The sequence below is a fragment of the Myotis myotis genome, unplaced genomic scaffold (assembly GCF_014108235.1).
Source record: "Myotis myotis isolate mMyoMyo1 unplaced genomic scaffold, mMyoMyo1.p scaffold_m19_p_6, whole genome shotgun sequence".
NCBI lineage: Eukaryota > Metazoa > Chordata > Mammalia > Chiroptera > Vespertilionidae > Myotis > Myotis myotis.
The window spans coordinates 38,588,197-38,613,316 of record NW_023416368.1 but is presented as its reverse complement, the minus strand read 5'-3'; the positions used below and the strand labels follow the sequence as shown (position 1 = coordinate 38,613,316).

At 58.1% G+C, this 25,120-nt stretch overlaps 2 protein-coding genes across 3 annotated transcripts; one reads left to right on the top strand and one right to left on the bottom strand.

The window, feature by feature from the left end:
- The first annotated feature begins 1,194 nt into the window (after positions 1-1,194).
- Positions 1,195-14,865, top strand: DBN1 (drebrin 1). Of its 2 annotated transcripts, XM_036315510.1 has the most exons (15): positions 1,195-1,450; positions 6,151-6,206; positions 6,808-6,920; positions 7,085-7,159; positions 7,255-7,401; positions 7,540-7,617; positions 7,874-8,025; positions 8,130-8,193; positions 11,098-11,157; positions 11,246-11,369; positions 12,073-12,210; positions 12,545-12,715; positions 13,142-13,812; positions 14,108-14,210; positions 14,349-14,865. In XM_036315510.1, the coding sequence occupies exons 1-15, from the start codon at positions 1,365-1,367 to the stop codon at positions 14,417-14,419; spliced, it is 2,109 nt and encodes a 702-aa protein (XP_036171403.1). In that variant the 5' UTR covers positions 1,195-1,364; the 3' UTR covers positions 14,420-14,865. The 2 variants fall into 2 exon arrangements, with proteins under 2 accessions (XP_036171403.1, XP_036171405.1); XM_036315512.1 differs by lacking the exon at positions 12,073-12,210 and having other exon boundaries at positions 1,198-1,450.
- A 633-nt stretch (positions 14,866-15,498) lies between these two features.
- Positions 15,499-24,726, bottom strand: PRR7 (proline rich 7, synaptic). Its single transcript, XM_036315523.1, has 3 exons — positions 24,616-24,726; positions 16,271-16,924; positions 15,499-16,052 (listed from the first exon to the last, which is right to left on the bottom strand). The coding sequence occupies exons 2-3, from the start codon at positions 16,680-16,682 to the stop codon at positions 15,655-15,657; spliced, it is 810 nt and encodes a 269-aa protein (XP_036171416.1). The 5' UTR covers positions 16,683-16,924; positions 24,616-24,726; the 3' UTR covers positions 15,499-15,654.
- Positions 24,727-25,120: the final 394 nt, after the last annotated feature.

The window sequence follows — 25,120 nt, the reverse complement described above, 5'->3', positions numbered from 1 at the left end:
CAGACGTTACCACTCAACAGCTGTGTGCCTCAGGCTGAGGCCCAACATCCCTCTGCCTACTTGTCCCAGTTCCCTTTAGCCCTGCGGGGGTGGGGGTGGGGGGGGGTCTCCTCCCTCTCCCAAATCCTCGGACCTTGTTCCAAGTGTGGGCTGTGGAGAAACTGCCAGGGCCAGGGGTCCATGGGCATAGTGGGCACAGAGTTTCCCAGGCAGGGGTCTGGGAAAATGTTTTGAATTTTAAGAGGGTTGTTCTCTCAAGCACTGGGAACCGCTGCTGGAGACCAATCACACGCTACTTACTCTCTTATTCGTCTTGGCCAACTCAGAAGTCAGATGCTACTTCCAGAAGGAAGTCTACTCTGGGAGGCTTGAGGCTCAGGGACAAGGCAAAGGATTTCCTTGGCTGGTTCCAGGGCCCAGGAGGCAGCTGGTTGGGAGGGGGGCTCCGCGCAGGGGTGGGGCAGAGGTGGTGGAAGAGGATGGCAATGCTGGGGTAATGATGTGAGCTGGGCTGGGAATGGTCAAGGAGGCCGGGATGGAGGGGTGTGTTTGGGAACTGGGATCAGAATGGGAACAGCATAGGCTGGACTGAGGAGGGTGCAGCTAGGGATGGGGATTCGTGAATTGGGGGGTGGGGTGGGGGAGGTGCATGTTAAGCGTGGAGTTGGGAATGAGGCTGGAGCTGCTGGGATGGGAAGAAATGGGGCTGGATTTGGGGTTGGGATGCAGATGGCAATGGACAGTGACCGTGGTGGACTAGGAATGGGCCTTTCAGAGGTGGGGCTGGGTAGCAGATGGGGGTGTGTGCTTTGTGGCTGGGGGCTGGGGGTAGGGGTGGAGCAGGGATGGGGAAGAGGCCCGGATAGAGAGAAATTAAGCAAGGAATGGGGCTGGGCCGGCTTGAAGTGAGTGGATGTGGGATTGGGACCGGGAGCTGATAAGAATGAAACTGAGTTGGTGAGGCTGGGGCTGGGGCAGAGGGTGAGCACCTGGCCTGGGGCCACGGGAGGTGAGGGTTTGGGACGCGGGTGGGACAGGCCTGGAGAGCGGAGGGGCAGATCTGCGCGGGCGCAAGGGCGCTGGGTGAGGGGCGCGGGGGCGCCCGAGGCAGGCCGGGAAGGGGGGGCGGACCTCCCCCTGGGCCGGGCCGGGGCGGCGCTAGGACCGAGGCGGAGGGACGAGCCGGGCGGAGCCAGCGCCCCCCGCCCCCCGCCGGCCGGCTCCCTTCCCCCGGCCGCTGGCTCTCTCCGCTCGCAGCGCTGCAGAGGCTCCGAGGCGGCGACGGCGGTGACTCCCTCCTCCCCTCCCTCCTCCTCTGTCTGTCCGTCTGTGCATCTGTCGTTCGGCCTCAGTCCGCCCGCAGCATGGCCGGCGTCAGCTTCAGCGGCCACCGCCTGGAGCTGCTGGCGGCGTACGAGGAGGTGATCCGGGAGGAGAGCGCAGCCGACTGGTGAGCCCCCCGCCCCCGCCCCCGCCGGCCCCTTTGTCCCCGCGCCGCCGCGCCTTTGTTTCCATCTGCCCGCCGCTCGGCTGCGGGAAAGGTGGGGGCGACCCCGAATGGTGCAGCGGCCCGGGAGCTCCGAAAGGGGCTGCCTTTGTGCGCGCCGGGGGAGGGGCCGGGGGTCCCGACGGGGCGCTGCCGGCCCCGAGCGCCCGAGGCCGCCCCCGGAACGGTGTGGGAGAGGTGGCCGGACGCGGGCCGGAGAGACGCGGGGTCCGGACATGTGGCCCGGGCTCGTGGCCCGGCAGGAGCCCATCCCCCGGCCCGGGCCCGGGGGACAGGTGTGCAAGGCCGGCCAAGGGCACCTTCGCTACCTTCGAGCGGGCACGGGCCGGGCGGGGACGGGGCGGGGACCCAGCTAGCGGAGCCAGCTCAGCCTGCCCTGCCCAGCCCGGACGGATGGCCGCAGCACAAAGGAACGCTGGGGCGGGGGAGGAGCGGAGAGGGCTAGGGGCCGGTGCCCCGCCCACCGGGGGGGCCTCTCGGAGTTGGGGTGTGATGGAAAGATGTTCATGGCCACATGGCAACAGCCCAGGGACTCCCGTTCTCCGGGGCCGCGGAGGGGGCAGGGTGAAGGGGATTTCAGGGATCGGGCAGCTGGACTGGGAGATGCCAAGGGGGCCGAACTGCCTGCCGAGCGGGCCGTCTGGGGACCCTGGGAGGAAGCCCTCAGGCGCACAAGCCTGGAGGGAGCCCCCAGGAAGGGATGAGGAGCTGAGCAGATCTTCTGAACCGTTGGCCCCGCGGCCAGTGCAAGGGGCTCTCAGCTCCCTGGTGGGGGAGGAGCGGGATTGCCCTCTTCCCCGTCCACAGCTATTGTCTCCAGCTTGAGCTGGGCGGGGTGGACCACCTGCTCTGGGTGGTAAGAAAGCCAAGGGGTTCCACACTGCCCCATTCAGGAATCATTCACCCCCAAAATACTCATCTCTTGGGTGAGGTGCTCATTCTATTCCCAGACCTCTACTCCCGCTGGCCGGCAGGATACCAAGGCACGGAGTGAGGGTAGGCCTGAGGGACCTCACTTGGCTGGCTTTACCCAAGAAGGGAGGGCATTACGGTAGGAATACTGACCTGGGGGCTGGAGGAGGGGACGAGTGGCCAGGCGTCCATGCCACAGTACTGCAGCACTGGCTGGTAGCCAGGCCTGCCTGGAGAGATGGACTCGGGAGACAAGCTCCCATGTTCTGTAGGTCAGTCATAGGAGAGGCCAGCATAGGCCAGCATAAGTGGGTAGCCGGCCAGCCCGTTGTCCCAGCCCTGCTCCTGGGGGCTGAGATCATGGGAGGAGTTCAGGGCAAGTGGCCAGCTTGGCCTGGTGGAGGAACTGGCCTTGGGATATTATGGGCCCTGCCTGGGGAGGGGCGTGGTCCATCTCAGAATGCCCCCCTCGCCCTCAGTCTAGGGGTACTGTCTACCACCATATCACTGCCCCTAACCTCTCAAAAGCAGAACTCTGGGGGCCCAGTGCGGGACCAAAACCACTGCTGGCCCACCTCCTGCTCAGTAGGGCCCTGAGCTCCCGTCACCGAGCAGTATCCATGTGGCCAAAACTAGTTATTCATCACTGGCGTGCGTCACTTCCCATCTGGGTTTTGTGTGGGACACACAGATGCACACATGTACCCTTGCATTGCACACATTTGTTCACTCCCAAGGGCCTAGATAGCATTTTGTAAAAAGGGGTGAAAATGACATCCTACAGTGGGGGGGGGGGCATGAATGCCCCCAGATGCCGGCATTGAGCTAGGGATACAGTGGGGTCTCAGGACTTAGGAGCAGACCCTGTACTCAGAGGCCAGAGGAAGGTGTCTTGGATAAAACTGCTGCCTGGGGAAAGGGGGCTTGTCATTATTCTCCCTTTCCTGGCCTCTGAGTGGTGAGGGTGGTGGGGCGAGCTCACTTCTTTTGAAATGGACCACTACCCAGTCACGGGGACAAGGGACCCAGGAAGAGCCAGTGTTGCCCTGGATGTGACATGACTCAGTGTGACCACACAAGAATTGATTCCTCTCTGATCCTCTTGAAAATAAGAAGAGGGGCCCCTGGCTAGTGTAGTGAGTTGGTTGAGTGCCTTCCCATGCACTGATTCCCCATTGGGGTACATGCTCCGTTGCAGGCGCCATCCCCAGTAGGGGGCGTGCAGGAGGCAGCCGATCAGTGTTCCACTCTGATCAATGTTTCTCTCCCTCTCCCTTCTCTCCCAAGTCAATAAAAACTTTAAAAATAATAAGAAGAAACAAAAGAAAAGAAGAAGAGGGAATTGGGCTCAACCATACCTGGGACATCCAGGGCTCTTCCATCTCTAACATCTGAGAGTGCCATTGTCTTGAGGGCTCTGCCTGCCCTCAGCCTCTCGCCTCAGCTGACCCCAGCATTTCTCCTTGGAGCTGCCATATTCCGGCTCCTACCTCATTCCAGTTTCTCTGGCCTAGATGGTTTCTCAGAGCTTGTGTCAATATTACAAATACCTACTGGTGCTATTGTGTGCTGGATCCTGAACCCAGAGAGTGAAGTGAGTTGGCTGACTGAGTCAGATATCCGCCTTCACGAAGCTTAGGTTCAAGGCAATGTCTATCACCAGGGGTTGGAGCTGGTGAGATGTGTAGAGTCCCGGTTCCCCCACTCCTGATTGCTTGTGCTGTCCGGGCCCAGGCTGTCTCTGATGTATGTAAGAAGCACTGGTTTAGTGAGATCTGGGGCGGGCTCAGATGCCTGTTCCATCCCTGCTGGGATGTGCTAAGTGGTGTGGGGCGGCGCACAGCTTCCTGGAGATCTGGCATCAGGACCCCGAGGGATTTCTGCCAAGGGTGGGCATGGGTGGAGAAACAGACCTAGCCTTCCTGCGAAGGGAACCGTGTACACAGTCTCCAGAGTGGGAAATACTCAGAACTGCGTTCGGCATCAGGGAGCCACCGAGGTTAACCCAAGCGTGTGGTGTGGACGCAGAGGTCCAGCTGGAAGGGCAGGTGGGTAGAGCTCAAGACCGAAGGCCTGTTGAAGCCTTTGAACGTAGATGCGGTTTCTGCCTGATCAGGGCTGTGGCCGGAGTGAGAAAGATGCCTGAAAGCAGGTAGGCAAGGACTGAGGACGGAAGGGGCAGGGCAGGCGTTCCTGGGAGTAGCAAGGGCCCGCAGAGCCTTCGAGAGGCTGACATTCATCCCTGGGCGTATGCTGCCTAAGGCAGTGTCTGGGGACCAGGGTCTCAGAGTTCTGCCTCAGTTTCTCATCTGTGGAATTGGGAAGGACAGATCCTGTTTCTCTGAGGGCCCTTTGTTCCTAGTGGTGGGTTAGGGCAACCGGACAGGTGGTGGGACAGCTGTTCTGGGAAGCAGCTGCCAGCAAGGGGGCCCGGGCAACAGTTGGACCAAGAGCTCCCCGCCTCACAGCCCACCTGTGTCCCTTTCATGAGGGAGGGATCCTGGGAATTGGGGTGTGTGTGTGTGTCCTTAGCAGTGACTTGTGCTGACCTCACGGGGCTAGGCCAGGCCCTCCTTTTTGCTCTCCTGCTTCCTCCCTCTCTCCCTTCTTTTTCTTTCCCTTCCCTTCCCTTCCTCTCTCCTTCATTTCCTCTTTATCCCTTTCTTTTTGTCTTCTCTTTCTTCCACCTCTCCCTGTTGTCCCCACTGACTCTCCCTTTCTCTTGTCCAGACCTCTTGTGCTCCCACCACCCTCCCAGTCCCCTGCCTTCTGCCTTGGCAGTAGGGAAATGGGGAAGGGACTGAGCCCTCTGGAGCCTCTGGAACAAGGCCCTTCCTTGCCCCAGGCCTGTTCTCCCCAAGGGGGTCCTCAGGAGCAGACATCTCTGCCTTCCCTTCTGTGAAATGGATGCTGTGCCACTGCCACTTGGGAGAAAAAGCTAGGAAAGAGGAAAAAAGCTAGGAAGGCTGCTAAGTCAGCTTTCTGGTGAAGCTAAGGCTAAAGGAAAGGCTGGCAGTCCCAGGAGGCCAGGGCCTCAGCGGCAGCAGAGCTGGCCTGGGGGCTGGAAGACCAGGAAGAGTAAAACCACCCAGGGGCCCCGGTCTGGGCAAGAGGGATCTGGGTGACCTCATCCACATTTCAGTGAGACATCGATTAAGGCTGAGGGTGTGTCCCTGGGGTCCTTTGTGTTCAGGAGACTGCAGTTGGAGTGGGCCCGTCATGTGCCAGTCGCTGGGTTGCCATGGTTACCAGGGGATGCCCTGATCAGAGTGAGCACCAGGTTCTTTCTCCTCCCCTTCCCCTGCTGTGAGGGGAGGGGCCATGGGTACCCAGACACACGCCTGGCAACAGCCAATGGGGGATGAGGAGCATGGTAGCCAGGGAACAGTAACCAAGGAACCATCGCCTTGGAATCTCCATGTCACACCCGCTGGCTGAGTTGTAGGCTGCCAGGACCAGAGCTCCCAGGACGTGACACATGGACAGTGATTTCTACCCGACCCCCCATTGTTTATTCCCCACCTAACCCAGGCGCCCCTCTACCAGGTCTCAGGGTGTCCCCGCTCCAGAAATGGTTCCTAGCCCTATTGTCAGGCAGTGAGTGCTGGGGCAGAGCCCCCTTCCTGTCCTGCCCCGTCTGTGTCCCTCCTCCTCCTCCCTAGAGCTGTCCCCACCCAAAATTGGCAGCCTGGGCCTTGACAGTTCTAAGAACCACCACTCCCTCTCCCCAGGGCTCTGTACACGTATGAGGATGGCTCAGATGACCTCAAGCTTGCAGCATCGGGAGGTAAGAATTCCAGCCATTCCTTTGCCTTCTCTCAGCCCTTCCTCCCCGCTCCTCTGGTTGTGTTCTTCCCCACCCGCCTGGCTGTAGGTCACCTGGCGCCTGGTCACCTCCTTGCCTGCATCCAGCAGACCCACACTTGTCCGGCAGGTGTCCTTCCTGATCATCCCTCAGCTCCCCAGGGTGGGAGGGAGGCAGCCTTGTTTCCTGTTTGATAAGGAGTAGACAGCCTCAGAGAGGAGGAGTCACACAGCCCAGAGTCCCCAGCTATGGGGAGGGGACCTGGTAGGGATGGCCCGGATCGCCCACACTTTCTCTAGAGCCCAAAGGCTTTCTTTTACCTCACCAGTTACTAGTATGTCATGAGGATGTGTGAAGAACAAGCATTTCCTCAGTCCTACCCCAAATCAGGCCTTGGGGACTCAGAGGCAAGGCCAGTGCCTGCCTGCCACTCATTCTCACACCAACACAGAGCTCTGGGAGGGAAGAGGGGGGAGGGGCAGTGCCTGCAGAGCCCACAAATGGAGTCTTTCCTTTGGGTTCCAGGCCCTCGGTGGGGTAAGGGTTAGGAGATGGGAGTCCTGATGCCTCCTAATTCCTCCAGACGGGGGCTTGCAGGAACTCTCAGGCCACTTTGAAAACCAGAAGGTGATGTACGGCTTCTGCAGCGTCAAGGACTCCCAGGCTGCGCTGCCAAAATACGTGCTCATCAACTGGGTATGCAGCTGTGGGCTGGGAAGGGAGCTGAGACCCCGGAACAGTTACCCTCCACCCTCTGACACCTGTGGAGGGAACCCCACTCTACCCCTGGGAAGAGAGCCCAGGCCCTTCTTGTCCTTTCTTGTCCTTTCTCAACCCCCTCTTTGTTGGCTACTTTGCAGGTTGGTGAAGATGTGCCTGATGCCCGAAAATGTGCTTGTGCCAGCCATGTGGCTAAGGTGGCTGAATTCTTCCAGGTGCGAGTCGGGGTGGGACCAGCTACCCAGGGTCTGTATGCTGATGGTGGTGATGGGAGGGAGCCATACTGCCTGAACACACCTTCTTGCTGCAGGGTGTCGATGTGATTGTGAATGCCAGCAGCGTGGAAGACATAGATGCGGGCGCCATTGGGCAGCGGCTTTCCAACGGTCTGGCACGGCTCTCCAGCCCTGTGCTGCACCGGCTGCGGCTGCGTGAGGATGAGAATGCTGAGCCGGTGGTCAGTGTGCCTGAGGCCAGCTGGCCCTGCCCAGGGCTCTCCTACTCCCGCCCTCTCAGTCCTCAGCCTTTTCTGGTAGGAACTCCAGGAGCTCTCAGCCTGCTCTCGGAGCTCATACCAGGCCATGTGACTCTGCAGGGCACCACCTACCAGAAGACTGACGCAGCTGTGGAGATGAAGCGGATTAACCGTGAGCAGTTCTGGGAGCAGGCTAAGGTGTGGACCCCAACCCCAGCCTGCAGGCTGAGCTGACCCGACCCCATGGGGTAGCCCTGGGATTCTCTCCTCAAGTCCCCCATCAATAGTGTGTCCCATCCCGTGTGCTCCCCCAGCTGAAAGAGTGAGACTTATGCTCAGGGGACTCATGTTTTCTCAGAACCCAGACCTCACTGGCCCTGGGTTGGGGATGGCCTGGTGGGACAGGGGGACCCCAGGCTCAGGGTCTACACTGCCTTGGCACGGGCGGTTGCAGAAGGAGGAAGAGCTGAGGAAGGAGGAGGAGCGGAAGAAGGCCCTGGATGAAAGGCTCAGATTTGAGCAAGAGCGGATGGAGCAGGAGCGGCAAGAGCAGGAGGAGCGGGAACGGCGCTACAGAGAGAGGGAACAGCAGATTGAAGAGCACAGGTGTGCCCAGCCCCGCCCTGCTGCAGGCCCCGCCCTGCCACAGGCAGGTCCTTGTGGGCCCTCCGTAAGGGTGCATGCCCACTTAGGCTCACTTATCATTTCAGGAGGAAACAGCAGACCTTAGAAGCTGAGGAGGCCAAGAGGCGGTTAAATGAGCAGTCTATCTTTGTAAGTTCTTAACCAGGGCTTCCAGCCTCCTGGTCAGGGAAATGAGGGTGGGCCCTGTGCTCCCGGGCCTCTTGGGGAGACAGTGCTGGGTGTTCTGGGTACTGCTCCATGGGCTGCCGTGAAGGGTCAGATCTGCCACTCAATCACGTGGGGTCTGGCCCGGAGCTGAGTAAAGCTTGGAGAAGCTTCTACTTTAGTCTGAAAGAGGAAAATCTATCTTGACCCAGACCCTCAGTGACCAGGCTCCCTTGCCTGGCTTGAGGGGCTCAGATGGATTAGACATGCTTTCTGCACTTAGGGCTGCAGACCTGGTCCCCCAACACTACTGCTGAAGAGCCACACAAATGAATCTGGCTGGTGCTCTGAGCAATACACTGTGTGTGCAGTGTCTCCTTCAGAACAGCCCCTTGTTCCAGCGATGCTGTCTGAACCTTCAAACATTGGGGTGTCCCATAGGGCCTGTGGATTGGCCCTTTGAAAATCCTCATGCTTTGAATTAAGGTCATTCAGTGGTGCGATATAGTTCAGGACGGGAGGTGGGTGGTACTTGTCCGGATTGGGACTATGATGGGCAGATGTTGGGCCTTGGGGACCCAAAGGAGCTTCAGTGCCACATCCACAGGAGAAGACTGGGAGGGAGGGGGCAGGACACCCTGCAGGCATTGGCATTAAGTGGCTCTCATAGGTCACCAATCCCGCCAGCCTCTGGATGGGTGGAGGTAATGTGTAGTTGGTAAGCTCCAGCCTCATTCATTCAACAAACCCTTGCCACCACCTGCCTGTGCCAGGTGTTAAAAATATGGTGGTGAAGATGAACAAGATGAAATTAACCGAAGATTTTATTTTTAAAATACACATAACATGACATGTAACATCTTAGCCGTTTTTAAATATACAGTTTAGTGGCATTAAATACATTCACGTTGTACAAGCATCACTACGGTTTATCTCCAGAATTTTTTTCATCTTCCCATTCTTAAACTCTGTACTCATTAAACACTAACTCCCCATTCTCCCCTCCCCCTAGCCCCTAGCAATCTACTTTGTCTCTATGCATTTGACTTTTCTAGGTATCTCACATGAGTGGAATCATACAGAATTTTTCCTTTGGTGACTGGCTTATTTCACTCGATATAATTTCTTCATGGTTCATCCATGTGTCAGAATGTCTCCTTCCTTTTTAAGGCTAATAATATTCCACTGTATATATCACATTTAGTTTGTCCATTCAGAGCAAGGGCTTTTTTTGAAAAAGCTGCTTTTTATAGGAAATTTCACACCCACAAAGTAGGAAGAATAGCATAGTGTCCCCTCTGAGCTGATCACTTATCTTGCACTAATTATCAACATTTCAGGCACAATCTTAAGGAACTTGCACCATTATTTGATAGCCCCATCTGACCCCTTCATGTGTGGCTCCTGTGATAGTGACAGTGTCTGTTCTGACAGGTCAGTGTAGTGGCCTTACAAGTTCAGGTCCTCTAGGAAGATCCCATGTGAGGAACTTTGGAATTTAGAACTATAAAATGCTTCCTCTCTTCTGATAAGACTTGCATTTCTTGCCTGAGTTCCCTCTGTGCCTGGGCTGCCGGGAGCTCCTGTATATCTGCAGATGCTCAGGCACAGCGGCAGCTTCTTCCTGCCCACAGCCCTAACTTGTCTCAGTGTTTTCATGTCGTTGGTAGGTGGGAAACCAACTCTGGTCTTTTTTTTTTTTTTTTTCCCCAAATGAAGCAGAGGAACCTAGGGAAGTTATACTGGCAGGGACAGAGGATCCGATAAAGCTGGTTGGATATTCATTATGGGAAGGCAAGGAGAATGACTGGAGCCCAGTGGGCTGAGGAGCAGGTAGAGGAGTCTAGACTTCATTCTGGAAGACACGAAGTTTTGAGTGACAACCCTCTTGAAGGGGGACACTGAAGGGCATTCTAATGCACCCTATCGGTTATGCATGTGCTCAAAAACAGGAGCCCGGCTACTTCACCACCGTACCTGCCGCTTTTTGTCCCCCCTCAGTCCCTCCTGCCCCATTTGCCACAGGAGCAGCAGGGGGCACTATGAAGAGGCTTTGGTGTAGTGAATTCAACTGAGCAGACATGTGCCAACTCAACCTCATGCTGGCCACACACAGAGACCTGAGTTCTCATCCTGTGTCACCCGCAAAGGGTAGGGGACTTGACCCCGGAAACAGGAGGTTTCCGACACAGTGTAACCTGTGGTGTGTGCTTAGAACACCTGGTGGGGACCCAAAGAAGGAAAGGACCTGAATGGGCCAGGGACCTCTTCCCCGCGAGGCAGTGCCCAAGCTGAGCCAGAAGCAGGAAGAGTTGGACCGGGGGTGGGGGTTGGGCGTCTGAGGAGAGAGAGGTTCATCTCCCATACCAAGTGGTAAATGGCATGCATGTTCCAGGGATGAAAACTATTATGTCATGCTGAGGACGTTAGGTCTACATCTCGGGGAGTGTGGGCAGGTCAGGGTATAAGGGGGCTGTTGGGGAGGTGACAGGGATGAGGTCAGGCAGGGGAAGGGAAATGTGGGTCCAGTCAGGGGTGGAGGGAGGTTAATGAGGAAGCCTCAGTCACCAGGCTGAAATCCAGACAGCGCTATTGGCTAGATACTGGGGTAGGAGGTTTGAAAAAAGTTGGCTGCAAAGCAGGGAGTGGTCCTGGAAGACTGGGGATCTGGGGTGAAGGAGCAGGAGGAGCTGAGCTGGGTGCCCAGGCATCTGTCCAGGCTGGAGATGAGGTGGCTGAGGGCCTTGTGGATGGAGAGAAGGAGCTGTGTGATGGTGGTAAAGGGAGCAGAGAGGCCACCTGCAAGCCTCTTCCTGCCAGATTATGGAGGAAACGTGGGGCTAGAGCTCCTGGTGGGGGTGTCCAGGACACTGTCCCTTTTTTTCCCAGGGTGACCGGAGGGATGAAGAGGAAGAGACCCAGATGAAGAAGTCAGAATCGGAGGTAGAGGTGAGAGCTGGGGGGCAGGGCAGGTGAGTCCATCAGGGAGTGCCTCAGTCTGGCCAGCCTGTCTCTGACCCTTCCCTTGTGTCCCCAGGAGGCAGCGGCCATTATTGCCCAGCGGCCTGACAACCCACGGGAGTTCTTCAAGCAGCAGGAACGAGTCGCATCGGCCTCTGTGGGCAGCTGCGATGTACCCTCGCCCTTCAATCATAGACCAGGTAGTCCCAGGTCCCACCCTCACCTGACCCCCACTCAGGTTTTGGCCCTGAGCCTCTGACACTATTTTTTGGAAGAGAAGCCTTGCCCAAGGACCCTTGGAGAAGGCAAGGTTGTTCATCAAGCGTGCTCCCACCCACTGCCTCCCAGGTGGCAGGACTGAGAAGGCTGGGGAGGTGATGGTCAATGTTGGGCTTTGGCTGAGCAGTGGGCAGTGCTAGAGGCCATCTAGGCAGCTCTGGCATGGGCTAAGGCACGCCCCTGGCCATAGGGAGTGGCCCTGCTGGGGTTAAACCAGGTCCAGCCTGAGGGCTATGGTGCATGTGAGGCAGCCCTGGAGCTTGCACCCAGGTTCCCTGTCAAGGTTCCATTGTAGCTTCTGCCTCCCCAGAAGCACCCTTCTGCTCTGTCTGCTGGTCTGAGTGTTTGACCCTGTGTGTGCTTGGCCTGTGCTGGGGTTTCAGGGGTGGGGCAGGCTGTCCATGGGTGTGTGTTTTGCAGAGGCTGGCTGTGTTGGGCAGGCTCCTTGCTTTTTGTGGCTGGTGCTTGAGGCTGTAGCCCAGCTTGGCTGAATGTGCGCCCTGGCCAAAGGCAGCTTGGATATCCAGGGCCAGCTCTGGGGGTGGGTGAGGCCTTGGGGCGGGGGTGGGGGAGACTGACCCTCTCTTGTCCTCTGTCTCTCTCTCTGTCTGTCTCTCTCGGCAGGTCGTCCGTACTGCCCTTTCATAAAGGCATCGGACAGTGGGCCTTCCTCCTCCTCCTCTTCCTCCTCCTCCCCTCCACGGACTCCCTTTCCCTATATCACCTGTCACCGCACCCCAAACCTCTCTTCCTCCCTCCCATGTAGGTAGCAGCCCCAGGCCTCGGCAGGGGGGTAAGAAGGGCCCCACTTCCCAGCAGCACCCCTGCCCTTACTCCCCAGCCTGACCACTGATCTCTGGTGTTTGTCCCCAGAGCAGGTACTGCCTGCCTCTTTTCCCTGGCCCTGAAGGGGCACTGACCCCCAGGGGCCTGGCTTATAGGGTCTGGAGTTGTGGTCTGGACCCTGGGGAGCCTGGGGAGCTCCCAGCCCCCCACCCAGACTCCAGAGAAGAGATGCTGGCCAGGCCCTGAGGTGTACAATCCTGGTCCCACCTGGCTTCTTGGCCCTCATTAACCGTGGGGGTTTGTTCCACAGGCAGCCACCTGGACAGCCACCGGAGGATGGCACCCACCCCCATCCCCACCCGGAGCCCATCTGACTCCAGCACAGCCTCCACTCCTGTCTCTGAGCAGATCGAGCGGGCCCTGGATGAGGTCACGTCCTCTCAGCCTCCACCACCGCCACCACCACCTCCACAAACCCAAGGTAAGTGAGGGGCCCGAGCTGTACTGGGCCTCTCACCAGTCCCTGTGCTGAAAAACCCAGGCGACCATGGTAACAACTCCCCAGGCGCCTGGGCCACCCATCACCCAAACTACTGCCCTGGAGGTGGCCGTGGCAGGCAGGAGCCCTGGTGTGGCAGTCAGATCTACCCTCTGAGCCTCCGTGTCTCTCCATGGAGTAGGACCCAGGCCTTCCTCCCAAGGCTGCTGAGTGGCTTGCAGACACTCGGTAAAGGGGCAGCAGAACCCAGTGGGTGCTGGAGGGTGCTCTGCATGGAGCTATTAATGGAGGCCTTCTTTCCAGGAGGTCGTCAGATTTTTAGTGCATGACAGGGTAGGTAGTGTGCTTGTCCATGGCCTTCGCTGATGGAGCTGGTCACATCTGTCTCCTCCATTTGTTCTGTAACAGAGACCCAGGAGCCTGGCCCCGGCCTGGAGGGCGAAGGGACCAGCAAGGAGGCCAGAGCTGCAGCCCCTGAGGCCTGGGCTGGCCCCGTGGAGAAGTCCCCGCAGGCACGGGAGCCTCCCCAGGGGCAAGGCAGCCCCATAGAGGACTTTATGTTCATGGTGGCTCCTGAGCAGGCTGTCCTGGCTGCCCCTCTAGAGCCTGCCATAGCCAACACCACTGCAGCCGACACCCTGGCAGCTGCTGCCATTGAAACCGATGGCGTTGCTGCTGCTGACACCGCTGTTGCCAACACTGTCGCCCCTGCCACTGCCAGCCTCATTGACCTATGGCCTGACAACGGGGATGGTGCCTCGGCACCCCAGGCTGAGCCTAGCGCTCTGACAGCACCCTCAGGTGCCGAGGTCACTCTGGCGGAGGTGCCCCTGCTGGATGAGGGGGCTCAGGAGCCACTGCCACCAGCAAGTGAAGTCTGTGCCAGTCTCCTCAATTTTGATGAGCTGCCTGAGCCACCAGCCACCTTCTGTGACCCAGAGGAGGAAGTAGAAGGGGTGCCCCTGGCTGCTCCCCAGGCCCCTGCTCCACCCTCTGCTCTAGAGGAGCTGGATCAGGAGCCGGAGCCGGAGCCCCACCTACTGACCAATGGCGAGACCACCCAGAAGGAGGGGACTCAGGTAGGGCAGGGCAGCCTGGTGGTAGGGTTGGAAGTCAGGGCTTGAGAAGGGGGCTGACCCTGAGTGTTTTAGGCTTGCAGCAGTACCCCCTTTCGTGACCCACATTATTAGGAGGAAGCTGTATTCCATTCCCCTTCCCTGGGCCAGCTCTGCTTTTGTTCCCAAGTCAGGTGTCTGTTTTCTTGGTAACCATGGATGGAATCACTGGTTGCTGGAGAAACTGTCTCAGGCCTGGTAGGTCAGCCCTAGTCTTGCAGGGTGGGGCCACAGTAACCCAGTGCTTTCCTCCTCGCAGGCCAGTGAGGGGTACTTCAGCCAATCACAGGAGGAGGAGTTCGCCCAATCAGAAGATCTGTGTGCAAAGGCTCCGCCTCCTGTGTTCTACAATAAGCCTCCAGGTAGTGTGGGTATGGATGATGGGTCAGAATTAGGATGGGGATGCTGGGTTTAAGTGTGGGTGGGCACAGTTCCCAGGGGGATACAGCCGTGGATCTGCTGGCCATTTCCTTAACTGCCCTCTTTTCCCAACACCATAGAAATTGACATCACCTGCTGGGATGCAGACCCAGTCCCGGAAGAGGAGGAGGGCTTCGAGGGTGGCGATTAGCAGTGGCGCCCACCCTCAGGCTGTCCTTGCCAAGACCACCCACCTGCGCTGGCCTCTGCCCAGATGGCCCGCTGCGCCTGTACTCGAAGACGCTCCGCCTGGCACCCACTCCAGATTCCGGCCCTGTCCGGGGACTTGGCCGCTTCCTTGCCCAAAGGGCCTGACTTTTACAGCTTTTCTTTCTTTTTTTAAAAAAAAGTTGATAGGAGACTTGTACAGTTGACTGGTTTTCCTCCCGTTGGTAGTTGAAATGTTGTTGCAAATTCCATCCCCTCCCAACCCGGTCCAGATTGTAGCGCTTAGCCCTCCCTGCTCACTCAGCTGGCCAGGGTGGAGGCCTCACCCTGTTTGGGGCCTGGTGAGGGGGGAGCTCTGGTGGGAAAATGTCCCCCACTTCTTTTCCTAGTTTTATGTTTCTTGGAAAAATATCACTTTGTATTCTTTGTCCAGGGCTTCAGATATTTTGCACGAATTTGAAAACATGGCAATAAATGGCTCGCGGGCTCTGGCTCCCTGGGACCCCCTCCCTGCCCGTCTCTTGACCTCTACCCACCTGGCCCTAAGGAAGTAGCAGGCCCAGCTGGGGCGGCTCAGCTTCCCAGCCCTTTCCTGCCCCCTCCTGCTGGGCGGGTCCCAGGCTGGAGGCCTTAGGCCCGATTCAGGTCAGGGCTATGGGTGGGACCCAGGGCTTGGGTGGCCCCTCCCCAACTCCCTTCTTTGCTTGGGTCCCTTTTTCACATTCAGTAACTGTTTTTTGGAAAGCACAAACTTCTGTAACGGGTCGTGCTCATGTCTGTTAATAAAGAAATCCAGATCCCTTTGGGCCTGCTGCTGGGCCGCCTGCCCTTGACCCCTTTTCCCAACTTTTCCCACCTCTAAGGCCACAGGGGCACCTCACCGTGATTTCATGGGCAGGGAAGAGGGGGTCTGAGGCTCTTGGGGGAAGCAGGCTGACCTCAGGTTTAGTTCTGCATCCTCCAGCCACTTAGCTGTAAAGCACACTCAGCTTTCCTCCTGCCAAGGCCCAGGCACACCTGGCCACCAGAACCTTGGACGCAAGCAGTGGGTGTCCCCTCCGCTTGTACCAAACCAGATCACACACCTTTATTATCCTCAAAATGTAACAAATGGGGTAAGAAATCCCTCCCACCCCCCACAGTCCAAGGGAAGTATTTAAAAAGCCTCTCAGTCAGGCCAGGAGTCTACTGTTGGGGCTCGGGTCGCCAGGCACCCCTCTATACGGCTGTAGTCCTCCCAAACAAGGGGATGGAGACCGGCAGGCGCCAAGCTCCGGGCTCCAGCGGCTCGCGGCTGCTGAGCTCCGAGTCGGTCCAGCTGGGGAAGACCCGGCGGCCTCGGTCCGCCTGCAGGCAGAGCGCAGGGCAGGGCGCCGCGGGCCGCGGGGCGCTGGGCAGGTGCAGCGCCGACGTGTAGCCTCGGTCCAGGAACAGCGGCTTATAACTGGGCGGCGGCTGCTCCTGTTTCTCTGCGCTTTCGCGGCGGCTCAGAAAGGGCGTGACGATCTTGCGGTAGAGGCCGCGGGTGTCCGTGAGCACCTCACTGTAGGGTGGCGGCGGCTCGGCCATCAGCACCGCCTCTTCGTAGCACGGAGGCTTGGACATGTCCGATTCTGCTGTGGAGTGGGAAGCGGTCCGAAGGTGTGAGACCACCCGTCTCCAGCCTCCCGCAGAAACCTTAGCCAAGTCTCCAGCCTCCCGCAGAAACCTTAGCCAACGCCAGGCCCAGCCCGTGCCCTCCTAGGTTGGGGCCACCGGTCCAGTGAAGACCACGAGTCAGCCCGCGGCCGAGGCCCCGCCCATCCCGATCGCTCCGGCCTAGGTCGGCACTTACCTTGGCGCGGGTAGCTCCAGGGCCGGGGCGGAACGGAGAGGTGCGGCGGCTGCGGGTGCGGCAGTGCGTGGTGGTGTGTGTGCGGATGCGCGTGGGGCTGTGCCGGCCCGTGATGCAGCAGCGGGTGCACGTGCACGTGTTGGTGCGCGTGCGCCGGCGCTTCCAGGCGGCCGCGGTGCGGTGGTGGCGGAGGCGCGAGGCCCGGGGGGCTCCCGGCCAGGCTGCCCTCAAGCTCGAGGGGCTCCAACTCGAGGACGCGCAGGTTCTGCTCACGCAGTCGCTCCTCCTGGCGCCGTTTAAGGCGGCGGCGCAGGAAGCTGCAGAAGCAGCACAGGAGGACGATGAGCCCCCAGATAAGCCAGAAACCAGCGAAGCACGTTAGGAACGTGTAGGTGCCCTGGGACATAACCATGGCGGCGGCGCGGGCGGCGGGTCCTCGGCAGCTTCACTGGACACTGGGCTCCTCTACGTGGCCCCGGGCCCGCGCCACGCTCCCAGGAGCCGCCAGCGTCACTTGGGGACCTGCGGCCGGGGGCTGCCTGCGGCGAGGCTCAAGTCCTGCGCGCGCCGGCGGGGGGCAGCAGTACCGGTGCCCGCTCCTTCCCATGGTGCCGGCGGGCGAGCGGGCAGGCCTCACCCGGGGCCGCGCGGGACCTATGGGACAGACATAAGGCGCGGTGAAGGCGCGCTGCAGCCCCCGATGACTTCCCTGCCGGTGCCCTGTACAGTCCCGGGGATGCCTCCTTTGCCGGAACCCCCACACTCCCCGAGGGCGGTGACGTCACCGACGAGGGTGACGTCACACCTCGAGGTTTCCCCGGTAGGGTTTTCCCGGGCCTGAGATTCGGCCTTGCGGCTGAGCCGAGGGAACTCCAGGCAGGCCAGCAGGGGGCGCGCGAAGGCCAGACTGGGCCTCTGCGCAGGGGAGATTCTCTCGCCACCCGAACCCCCTGAGCCCCGCTTGGTTGCTTGGCGGCGGGGAAAGGGTGGCCCACCTAGAGGCACACAACCAACCACAGGCGCCTATCTTCAGCCCTATGCATGTGTCTAGCAGCCCCAGGCGCTCTAGGTCTTGTACCCGCTCCCACCCCTGGCTGCCCAAAGCATGGAACATCCCAGCCCGCACCGCGATCTCCCGATGGTCGCTGTTCTCTAGCGGGAGCTCGGGGCGGGTAGTTCCCGCTGCATCTATCTGCCTTTGTCCGCGCCGAATACCCTCCCAGCGTGAGCTGTTCCCTCTTCCTTTCCTCTATGTGCCTCCATCCGCCAGATCCCAGTTTCTTCACCTCCTACTTAGTCCCACTTGGCCCTGCCCTTCTAGCTCCAGGACATTGGGTCGCTTCCCCTCAATTCCTTCCCCTTTCCCCAGAGGGGAGGAAAAGTCTTTAGTACCACCTGGTCCCGCTCCAGACGGGCCCCTCTCCTCCCAACTCCTCTCCACAGCCAGGGTTGGGAGGGGAACCTGGCATCCTAAGAGGTATGTGGGAGGGGACCCTGACGGCAGAGTGACAGATGGCAGGCGACTGTTCATCACCTCCGCAGAGCAGAAATGAGCCCTTCTTGAATGCCTTTTACTCAGGGGCTTTCATATAGCACCCTTTGGGGTAACTGTAATTAGTCCTATTTTAAAGATAAGGAAGGGGGAAGCAATTAGCTGTACAGATAGCAGGTGGCCGTGCTGTAGTTTAAATCCAAGCCTGACTACAACACCCTAGCCCGGGGTGGAAGAGTGCTGCCTGAGCTATGTTGGGAGGCCTCTCCCAGGAGCCCCATGGACACCCCTATCCTCAACATGTCCAAGGAACACATCCAGCTTTGGGGGCCATGGTGGGCCTGAGCCCCAACCTGGGGGCTCCACATCAAGCCATCTCAGACTGGTCTGGCAGGAAGCTGGGGGGGAGCCAGGGCACAGGCCACCCCAAGAGGGCTCTTGTCAGACGAAACAGCTGCCTGTGCCATGTGCCACTTGGTGCCTGTGCCAGTCCCGTTATCCTGGGCCTGCATTCCGGAACAGACAATGGCAGGAACAATAGTTCCACCCACCCCCTCCACAGCCCTGCCATGAGGCTGCCATGGCGACGCAGCCTTGATAAAAACACGATGCTGCCAGTCACTGGGAGTTAAATAAATCCGTTGTTCTCCTTTTCCTGAGCCCACAGGAATTTTCAGGAATGCTCTGAGGAAATTGATACTAACTAGGGGGCCCCTTGGCCTGCAGAGCAAGAACAGCTCTGGGTCAGAAAAGGCACTTCTGTGGCTGGAGGTGATGTCTAGCTGAATTTAGAAATAGAACTAGCTACCAAGGCCTGTCTACTGTGTGTCAGGCCTTGTTCTAGGCTCTTTTCATGCAGAATCTTGTGTGATCTTCACCAGCACTTTCTCATGGGGGTGGGAGTCCATCTGATAGATGAGACCAGCTCAGACAGGGAAATGAACTTGCTCCAAGTCACAAAGCTAATAAGGGGGGATCTAAGATTTAGCCCAAGTCTGAATGCAAAGTCTGTGTCAAAACACCTTTCCCTACATGACAACTGAACTGTATATGAAAAGCCAGGTGCGTGTGCACCTATACATGAGGACTTGGCAGCCACGGGGACACTGGCCAGCTTGTCGCCAAAATGTGCCTTCCTGCTCCTTCCCATCAAGGCTCTGGCCCTTTTGGCCCTCAGCCCACAGCTCAAGAGTGGGAAAAGGCTACATGGTGGAGGAGAAATTGATGGCAGCTCCAGGTTAACCAGGAAAAAAGGACAGAGACCCTGCCCTCAGGAGCCCAGTGCAGCTGGCTGGGCACTAGAACAGACTGGGGCAGGCCAAGACCAGCTGAGTGCCATTGTGGCCCCTCAGTCAGGAGGCAGGAACCACTGCTGCATTTTAGACGAGGCCACTGTGTGTCCATGAGAGGAAGTCTTACAGCTGAGCTGACCCTCTGGCACCAACGCTCAGTTTTAGTGCGTGAGACCCTGCCTGAGGCCTGGCTCCTGCCCAGTGTCTTCTCAGGCCATCTCATCTCACCCATAGTAGGTGCTCAATCCATCATCATCAGGACATCCTTGTAGGCCTTTCCAAATTCACTTCCTGACCAGGCCACGCTGCTCAAGGGCTCCCCAAGCTCTTTGCTCCTTGGACCTCTGTCATGCTTCCAGCAGACCTGCTGCAGCCTCTTGTACACACTGACCTTCCCCCGCCTCTCCAGACTGTTCACACCAAATCCCTGCTCTGTGTCTGCCTCTGGCTGTGCTAGGAGCAGTGCGTTCAGATGGACTCATCCTTAAGTCTGTCATTTTATGATTTGTTTCGTTTCCTCTTTCTCTTTTCTTACCTTTTTTTGCAGGTTATTTGAACATTTTTTTAAGGATTCCATCTTGATTTATTTGTAGAGTTTGTGAGCACATTGGATTGCACAGTTTTCTGAGGCCACATGCTCACTGGCAGCACAGGAGGGAGTAAAAGAGAGACCCAGGGCAGTGAGTTTCTTGAACTCCATGTCGCCTCAGTGTCCTCCTCAATGACCACGGTGAAGATGGAGCTAATTTGTGCAAAGGGCTTGGAGACGCTCAACAAATGTTAGTGCTTTTCAAGGCTTCTGAGCTGGGGGTGCAGAGATGTGAGTGTCCCCAAGGCGTTCCTGCCCAAGGGCTGGATCCCACAGGCCGTTCTCGCAGTCGTCCTGAGAACCATTAGCACTTTTCCCATTTGACAGATGAGAACACTTGGCTCAAAGAGATTAAATGACACCCAAGGTCACCTAGATGTCTCATTCTGGACCTACTGTACCCCTGTAGGTTGAAGAACCCCGGCTCCCAACTTCAGATCCCAAAGATCTGCTACTGGGTCCTTTATCTCAGCAAAGGGCCCACCAGTTACTCTATCCACTAAATCCTGTTGTTTTCACCCTCAGTGTAGTGTGTCTTCATCTGTCCACTTCCTTTGGTTCCCCTGCCACTGCCTTGGCCAGGCTACAAGCATCTCTCACGTAGGCCCCTATTACCATGGTTGCCACCACTGTCTCTACTTCTGTGCTGTGTTCCTGCCCAGCCTGCCCACTCTCCACATTGCCCATTTTCCCAGGGCCCTCTCTGGCCGGAACCCTCCAACAACTCCCCACTGTTTCAGGAGACAGTCCAGCTCTTTAACACAGTTAGATGGGAACCTCTCAAACTGGAGTAAGCACCAGAGCCACATAGAGGGCTTGTTAAAACAGAGTACTGGGCTCCGCCCCCAGGTCTGGGATGGGGGCCTGAGAGTTTGCATTTCTAACAAATTCCCAGCAAGTGCTGGCATTGCTGGTCCAGGGAACACACTTTGAGAACCACTAACCTAGATCATGGCCTCTGAGATGAGCTCCTGCCAAGATCTCTTCAGCCTTACCTCTCAGGGCTCCATTCTGCACTGCCTACAGTTCTGCTTTCTCTCTCCAAGGGGCCTGTAATACATCCTCACTGTTCTTGCCTCAGCACTCACTACTCAGCTTCACGGCCTCACTTGTCACTTCCCGGGACAAGTCAGCCCTGAGCCACCTCACCTCCAAGGCTGGATAAGAAGCCCAATGATATAACAGTGTTCTATAGGCCTATGTCCAACACCAGAGGCTGCATCTGTCCTTATCACCTGGTACACAGTAGCTAAAAAACCACTTGCTGAAGGAGTGACTGGAGGTGTCCGGTTACCTATTTGGTCTTTTAGCTGTAGGGACAAGGAATGCCTCAAGAGCTGGGTCTGCATCCAATTCATTCCTGGGGAATGAGGGCCATTCATCAAAATGTCACAGAGAGAGGCCATCACCCAGCTCTTGGTCCTTGCAGGTTGTTTTATAAGCAAGCTGAGGACCATACATCTCTGTCCTCATAGAGGAAATATGCATGGAAGCATTTGCCACTCTCTGCTGTGGGTAGAGGAGACCCCAAGCAGTTGGGGTTCTGGGTCATGAGGTTCCTTGCATGTGAGGCCAAAGGTACCAATCAAGTGAAGGGACAGGGACTCAGACCAGGGGACAGAGGAGAGAGGGAGCAGAGTGTGTGTGAGGAGTGAGGATGGGGTGGAAGTCGGTGGCTGCAGGGGGTAGTGGCCAGTAGAAGAGGGTAAACGGGGGATAAAAGGTGGTGGAAGGAGATCAGACTTTGGATGGTGAACACATATACAGGTGATGTATTATAGAATTGTACACTTGAAACCTATATAATTTTATTAACTAATGTAACTCCAATAATTCAATAAAAAAGAAAGTTAAAAATGCTTTATAGCAAAAAAAAAGAAAAGAAAAGAAAGAGGCTGCTAACATATCCTGCGTGCCCTTGCACATGCCAGGCTCACTGCTAGCCTCTTTGTATTCAGTATCTCAGTGACACCCAGAGGGTGGCTGCTGCCACCCCCATTCTACAGACAAGAAGCTGGGGCTGCCTTAGGCCCACACTGTGAAGTCCAGTGACTGCAAAGTCCACTGTCCTGGCAAGAAGGCACTGGTGACATTTTTACACTCCTCTCACACCAAGACAGATGAACTCAGGCCAGAGAGAAATGATGGGAATTGTCCCAGTTGCCAAAGTCAGCCAAGCATGGAGCTGGCCACAACCTCCTTTCCAGCTCGGCCAGCTACTAGCTTGGCACCAGTACCTGTAGGCAGCATCTCTGTGACCTAACCATGGTACTGGGCCATGAACCCCAGGCTTGGGGAACTGCAAATGGGACAACAGAGACAGGAGCCCCAGGAGGCTTCTGGGCACAGGGGCCTTACTTAGGTCAGTATCTACTATACTCAGATTTGTCCCTCCAAGGAGAGTTGACTACAAATTGGGGGATGAAGGGGGAGATGAGGATCCACTCTTTCTGAGGGGCGGCCTGGGGTGACACACAGAGCATTGTTGGGGGAGCCCTGAGTTCAAATCCTGCTTCTTCCCCGCCCTGCCCTGCTGGGTCCGTGTGACCCTATGCCAGCTATTCTCATGGCTGAGCTGAAGACTCTTCACCTGCAGGACAGGGATGACGAAGCCTGCCTGGCAGCCCAATGGAGGAACACAACAGATGAGGGAGGTGAAAATACTTCACGACCAGAGTACAGAGCTGCATGTGACAAACCAAATGCCAGCATCTTGCAGCCTCAAGAGGCTCATATGTGGAAACCACACCATGGTGCTACATCTACACAAGCCTGGCATGGTCTGGCAAAAAGTGCCATCACTTCACTGTGGGCCAGGGGTCGCAGCTCGTGACTCACAGGCTGAACAAGGTTCATGGACGTGTTTTGTTGGTCCACAATCAATTTTTAAAAAATATTTAGTTGCCAACATTTAAAAACCAGGAGTTTTTACATGAAAGTCTGGATTTTTGCCTCATCTTGAAAATTGGACAGTCTGGTTATACCTAGTCCACATTCTCACATGGTGACGTTGACTGCAGCTCAGTAGCTCCCTGGCACTCCCCACCCTGGGCCCTCAGGGCATTTGGGTCTCCAACCACTGAGCTAGACTGAGCACCCACAAGGGCCAGCACTACATAGGTCATTCTTTGCTAAATTCCTTCTCCCACAGCTGCTCTGTGATCAGGCCAAAAACTAAGAACTAGAACCTTGGGAGATTCCCAGGATACTGAGGCAAACCTCACTGCTTGGTCTTCCCCAGAGAGAGAAAATGGAGGGAGGGTGGGTGGGAGCCAGCCTGGCAGCAGACCAGTCCTGTGGAGCATCTCAGGGAGCAAAATCTGGCTATTTCTGGAAGAAGGTGCACCAAGGCAGGAAAGACCGCATTTGCTCACTGGAGGAATGTGAAAGAAGGCTAAGGATGTTCCTCTAGAAAGCTCCACAGTTCTTTCCTGCCTGGCTCACAGGAGATGTGTAGCAGGCAGAGGGGTGATGCCAGCAGAACCAGCCCTGGAAACCTAGCTCCACTCTGACTGGTTGTGTGACCTCGGGCAAGTCACTACCTCCCAGAGCCTCAGGAATCTTCAATGCTACAATGGGGTAATAAACTTACCTTGCAAAACTGTTGTAAGGATTAGGAATAATGGATGCAGAGCCCTGACCCCCAAGCAGAAAGAGAATGAAAAAGGCCTGTGAATCATTCCAGAGGCCTACTGTCTGTGGGAAGGAGACTTGGGCCTGGCTCAGGGCACCACTCATCCATGGACATCTATGCCAACGTCTCAATGCCCAGGGTAATGGTCACTTCTGGTGCCCAGGACATCACCCTGGGTGGGAAGGGAAAGCCAGGGGTGGCGGTTGTGGTCGAGGCCTGTGGTCAGTAGGGGACGGCATCTGCTGAGTCAGACCCAGGAGAGCTGGCTGGAGGGCCATTTCTCTCTCCAGCACATTGACACTGAGGGGAGGTTGGGTGGGAGCCAGAGGTCATTTCCTCTGACTCTGCTGCCATTCTCTGTCCAGAGGAGCTCCCTGGGTCAGGGCATCTCCATGTGGCACTGGCCAGCCTGCAGCCAACCTGCATGCCACCCAGCACAGTTTGGGCTTTGTGCTCAGATAAGATAGGGACACTTGTGATCCAGACAATGGGCTGGGGTGCTCCCATCTGGCCCGGGTCAGCAAAGTCCTTTCCTCTGCCCCTGCACACGCTGCTCCCACCCCTCCCTGCAGAAAGGTGGTTTGGAATGAGTAGTACAGACCCACCACCGGCCCAAGCCACGTTTGGCACATGCCCTGGCCAGGAGGACGAGAGATTCGAGCTTCTGCCCTCTCCTCTCCCCTGGTAAGAAACATCATCTATGGGGTACCCAGCTCGGGTTGGGCCATTTCAAAGGCAGGTGGGGGTGGCGGGATCCAGATCCAGCTTCCATGCCTCTTCCTGCCAGGGCCCCCCTACCTTTGCCACCCCAGGGGCCCCGCTGCGACGACTGCAGCCACGTGGGAGCCAAATCTTGCTCCAAGGTGCGCTCACCCCCCCCCCCCCCCCAGCCTCGACGGGTTGTGGAGGCAGGCACACCCAAACGGGCCAGAGGGGCGAAGTCCCCCGCCCCAACCGTGAGAGGGCTAGTCCCCGCATCCCCTCTCCTCCTGTGCCCGGGGGCTGAGGCCCCGCATGGGGTGGGGGAGGGCTGGGAGAGGGTGTCGCCGCCCCACAGTCGCGTTACCGAGGAGCGAAACCCCGTTGCTGTGACAACCGTTTCCAAGCGAACCAGTGGCTGCTCGCGCCCCGCTCCGGCTCCCTCGCTCACTGGCGCCCTCCCTCTCCTTCCCTCCCTCCCTGCCGTGGGGGCTGGGAGAGGGGCTGGCCGGGGCCGGGGTCCAAGGCGGCGACCCGGGCCCGGGCGCGGAGCCGTCCGCGGGAAGGGGGGTGGCCCCGGGACTGTCTTCCGCCCGCACTGCCTGCCCACCGGCTCGCCGCCGCCGCCGCGGTACTCACGGGCCCAGGCATCTTCCTCGAGCTCGTCGTCCTGGCTCCGGGAGAGCGGCGCGGGCCCCGCGGACAAAGCCCCCGGCCGGGGGGAGGCGACAGCAGCCCCGGGAAGCGGACTGTGGCAGCGAAGGCGGCTCCGAGCGAGGGGCTGGAGCCGCGGGGCGCGCGCACGGACGCGTACACGGCGCGTCCTGAGCCCGGCGTGCGCGCGCGCGGCCGCCAGCCGCGGGCCCCTGCCCCCCACACCTCGCGGCGGAGGAGACAGTCCCGGGAGCCAAAGGCGGAGGATCCGCACCCACCTGCCGAGCCGGGCACCCCTGGCACAGGGAATGCGCTCGCCGCGCCGCACACCTAGCAACAGGCTTTCTGGGCCTGGCATATGCAGGCAAACCCAGTGCACACCATCAGCCGAGCACACGGGATGCTCAGCCAAGCAGCTGAGGTCTAGACACCACACACACCCACCCCGCAGCCCGGAGAGCAGACGCATGTCCAGGCACTGGCCATATAC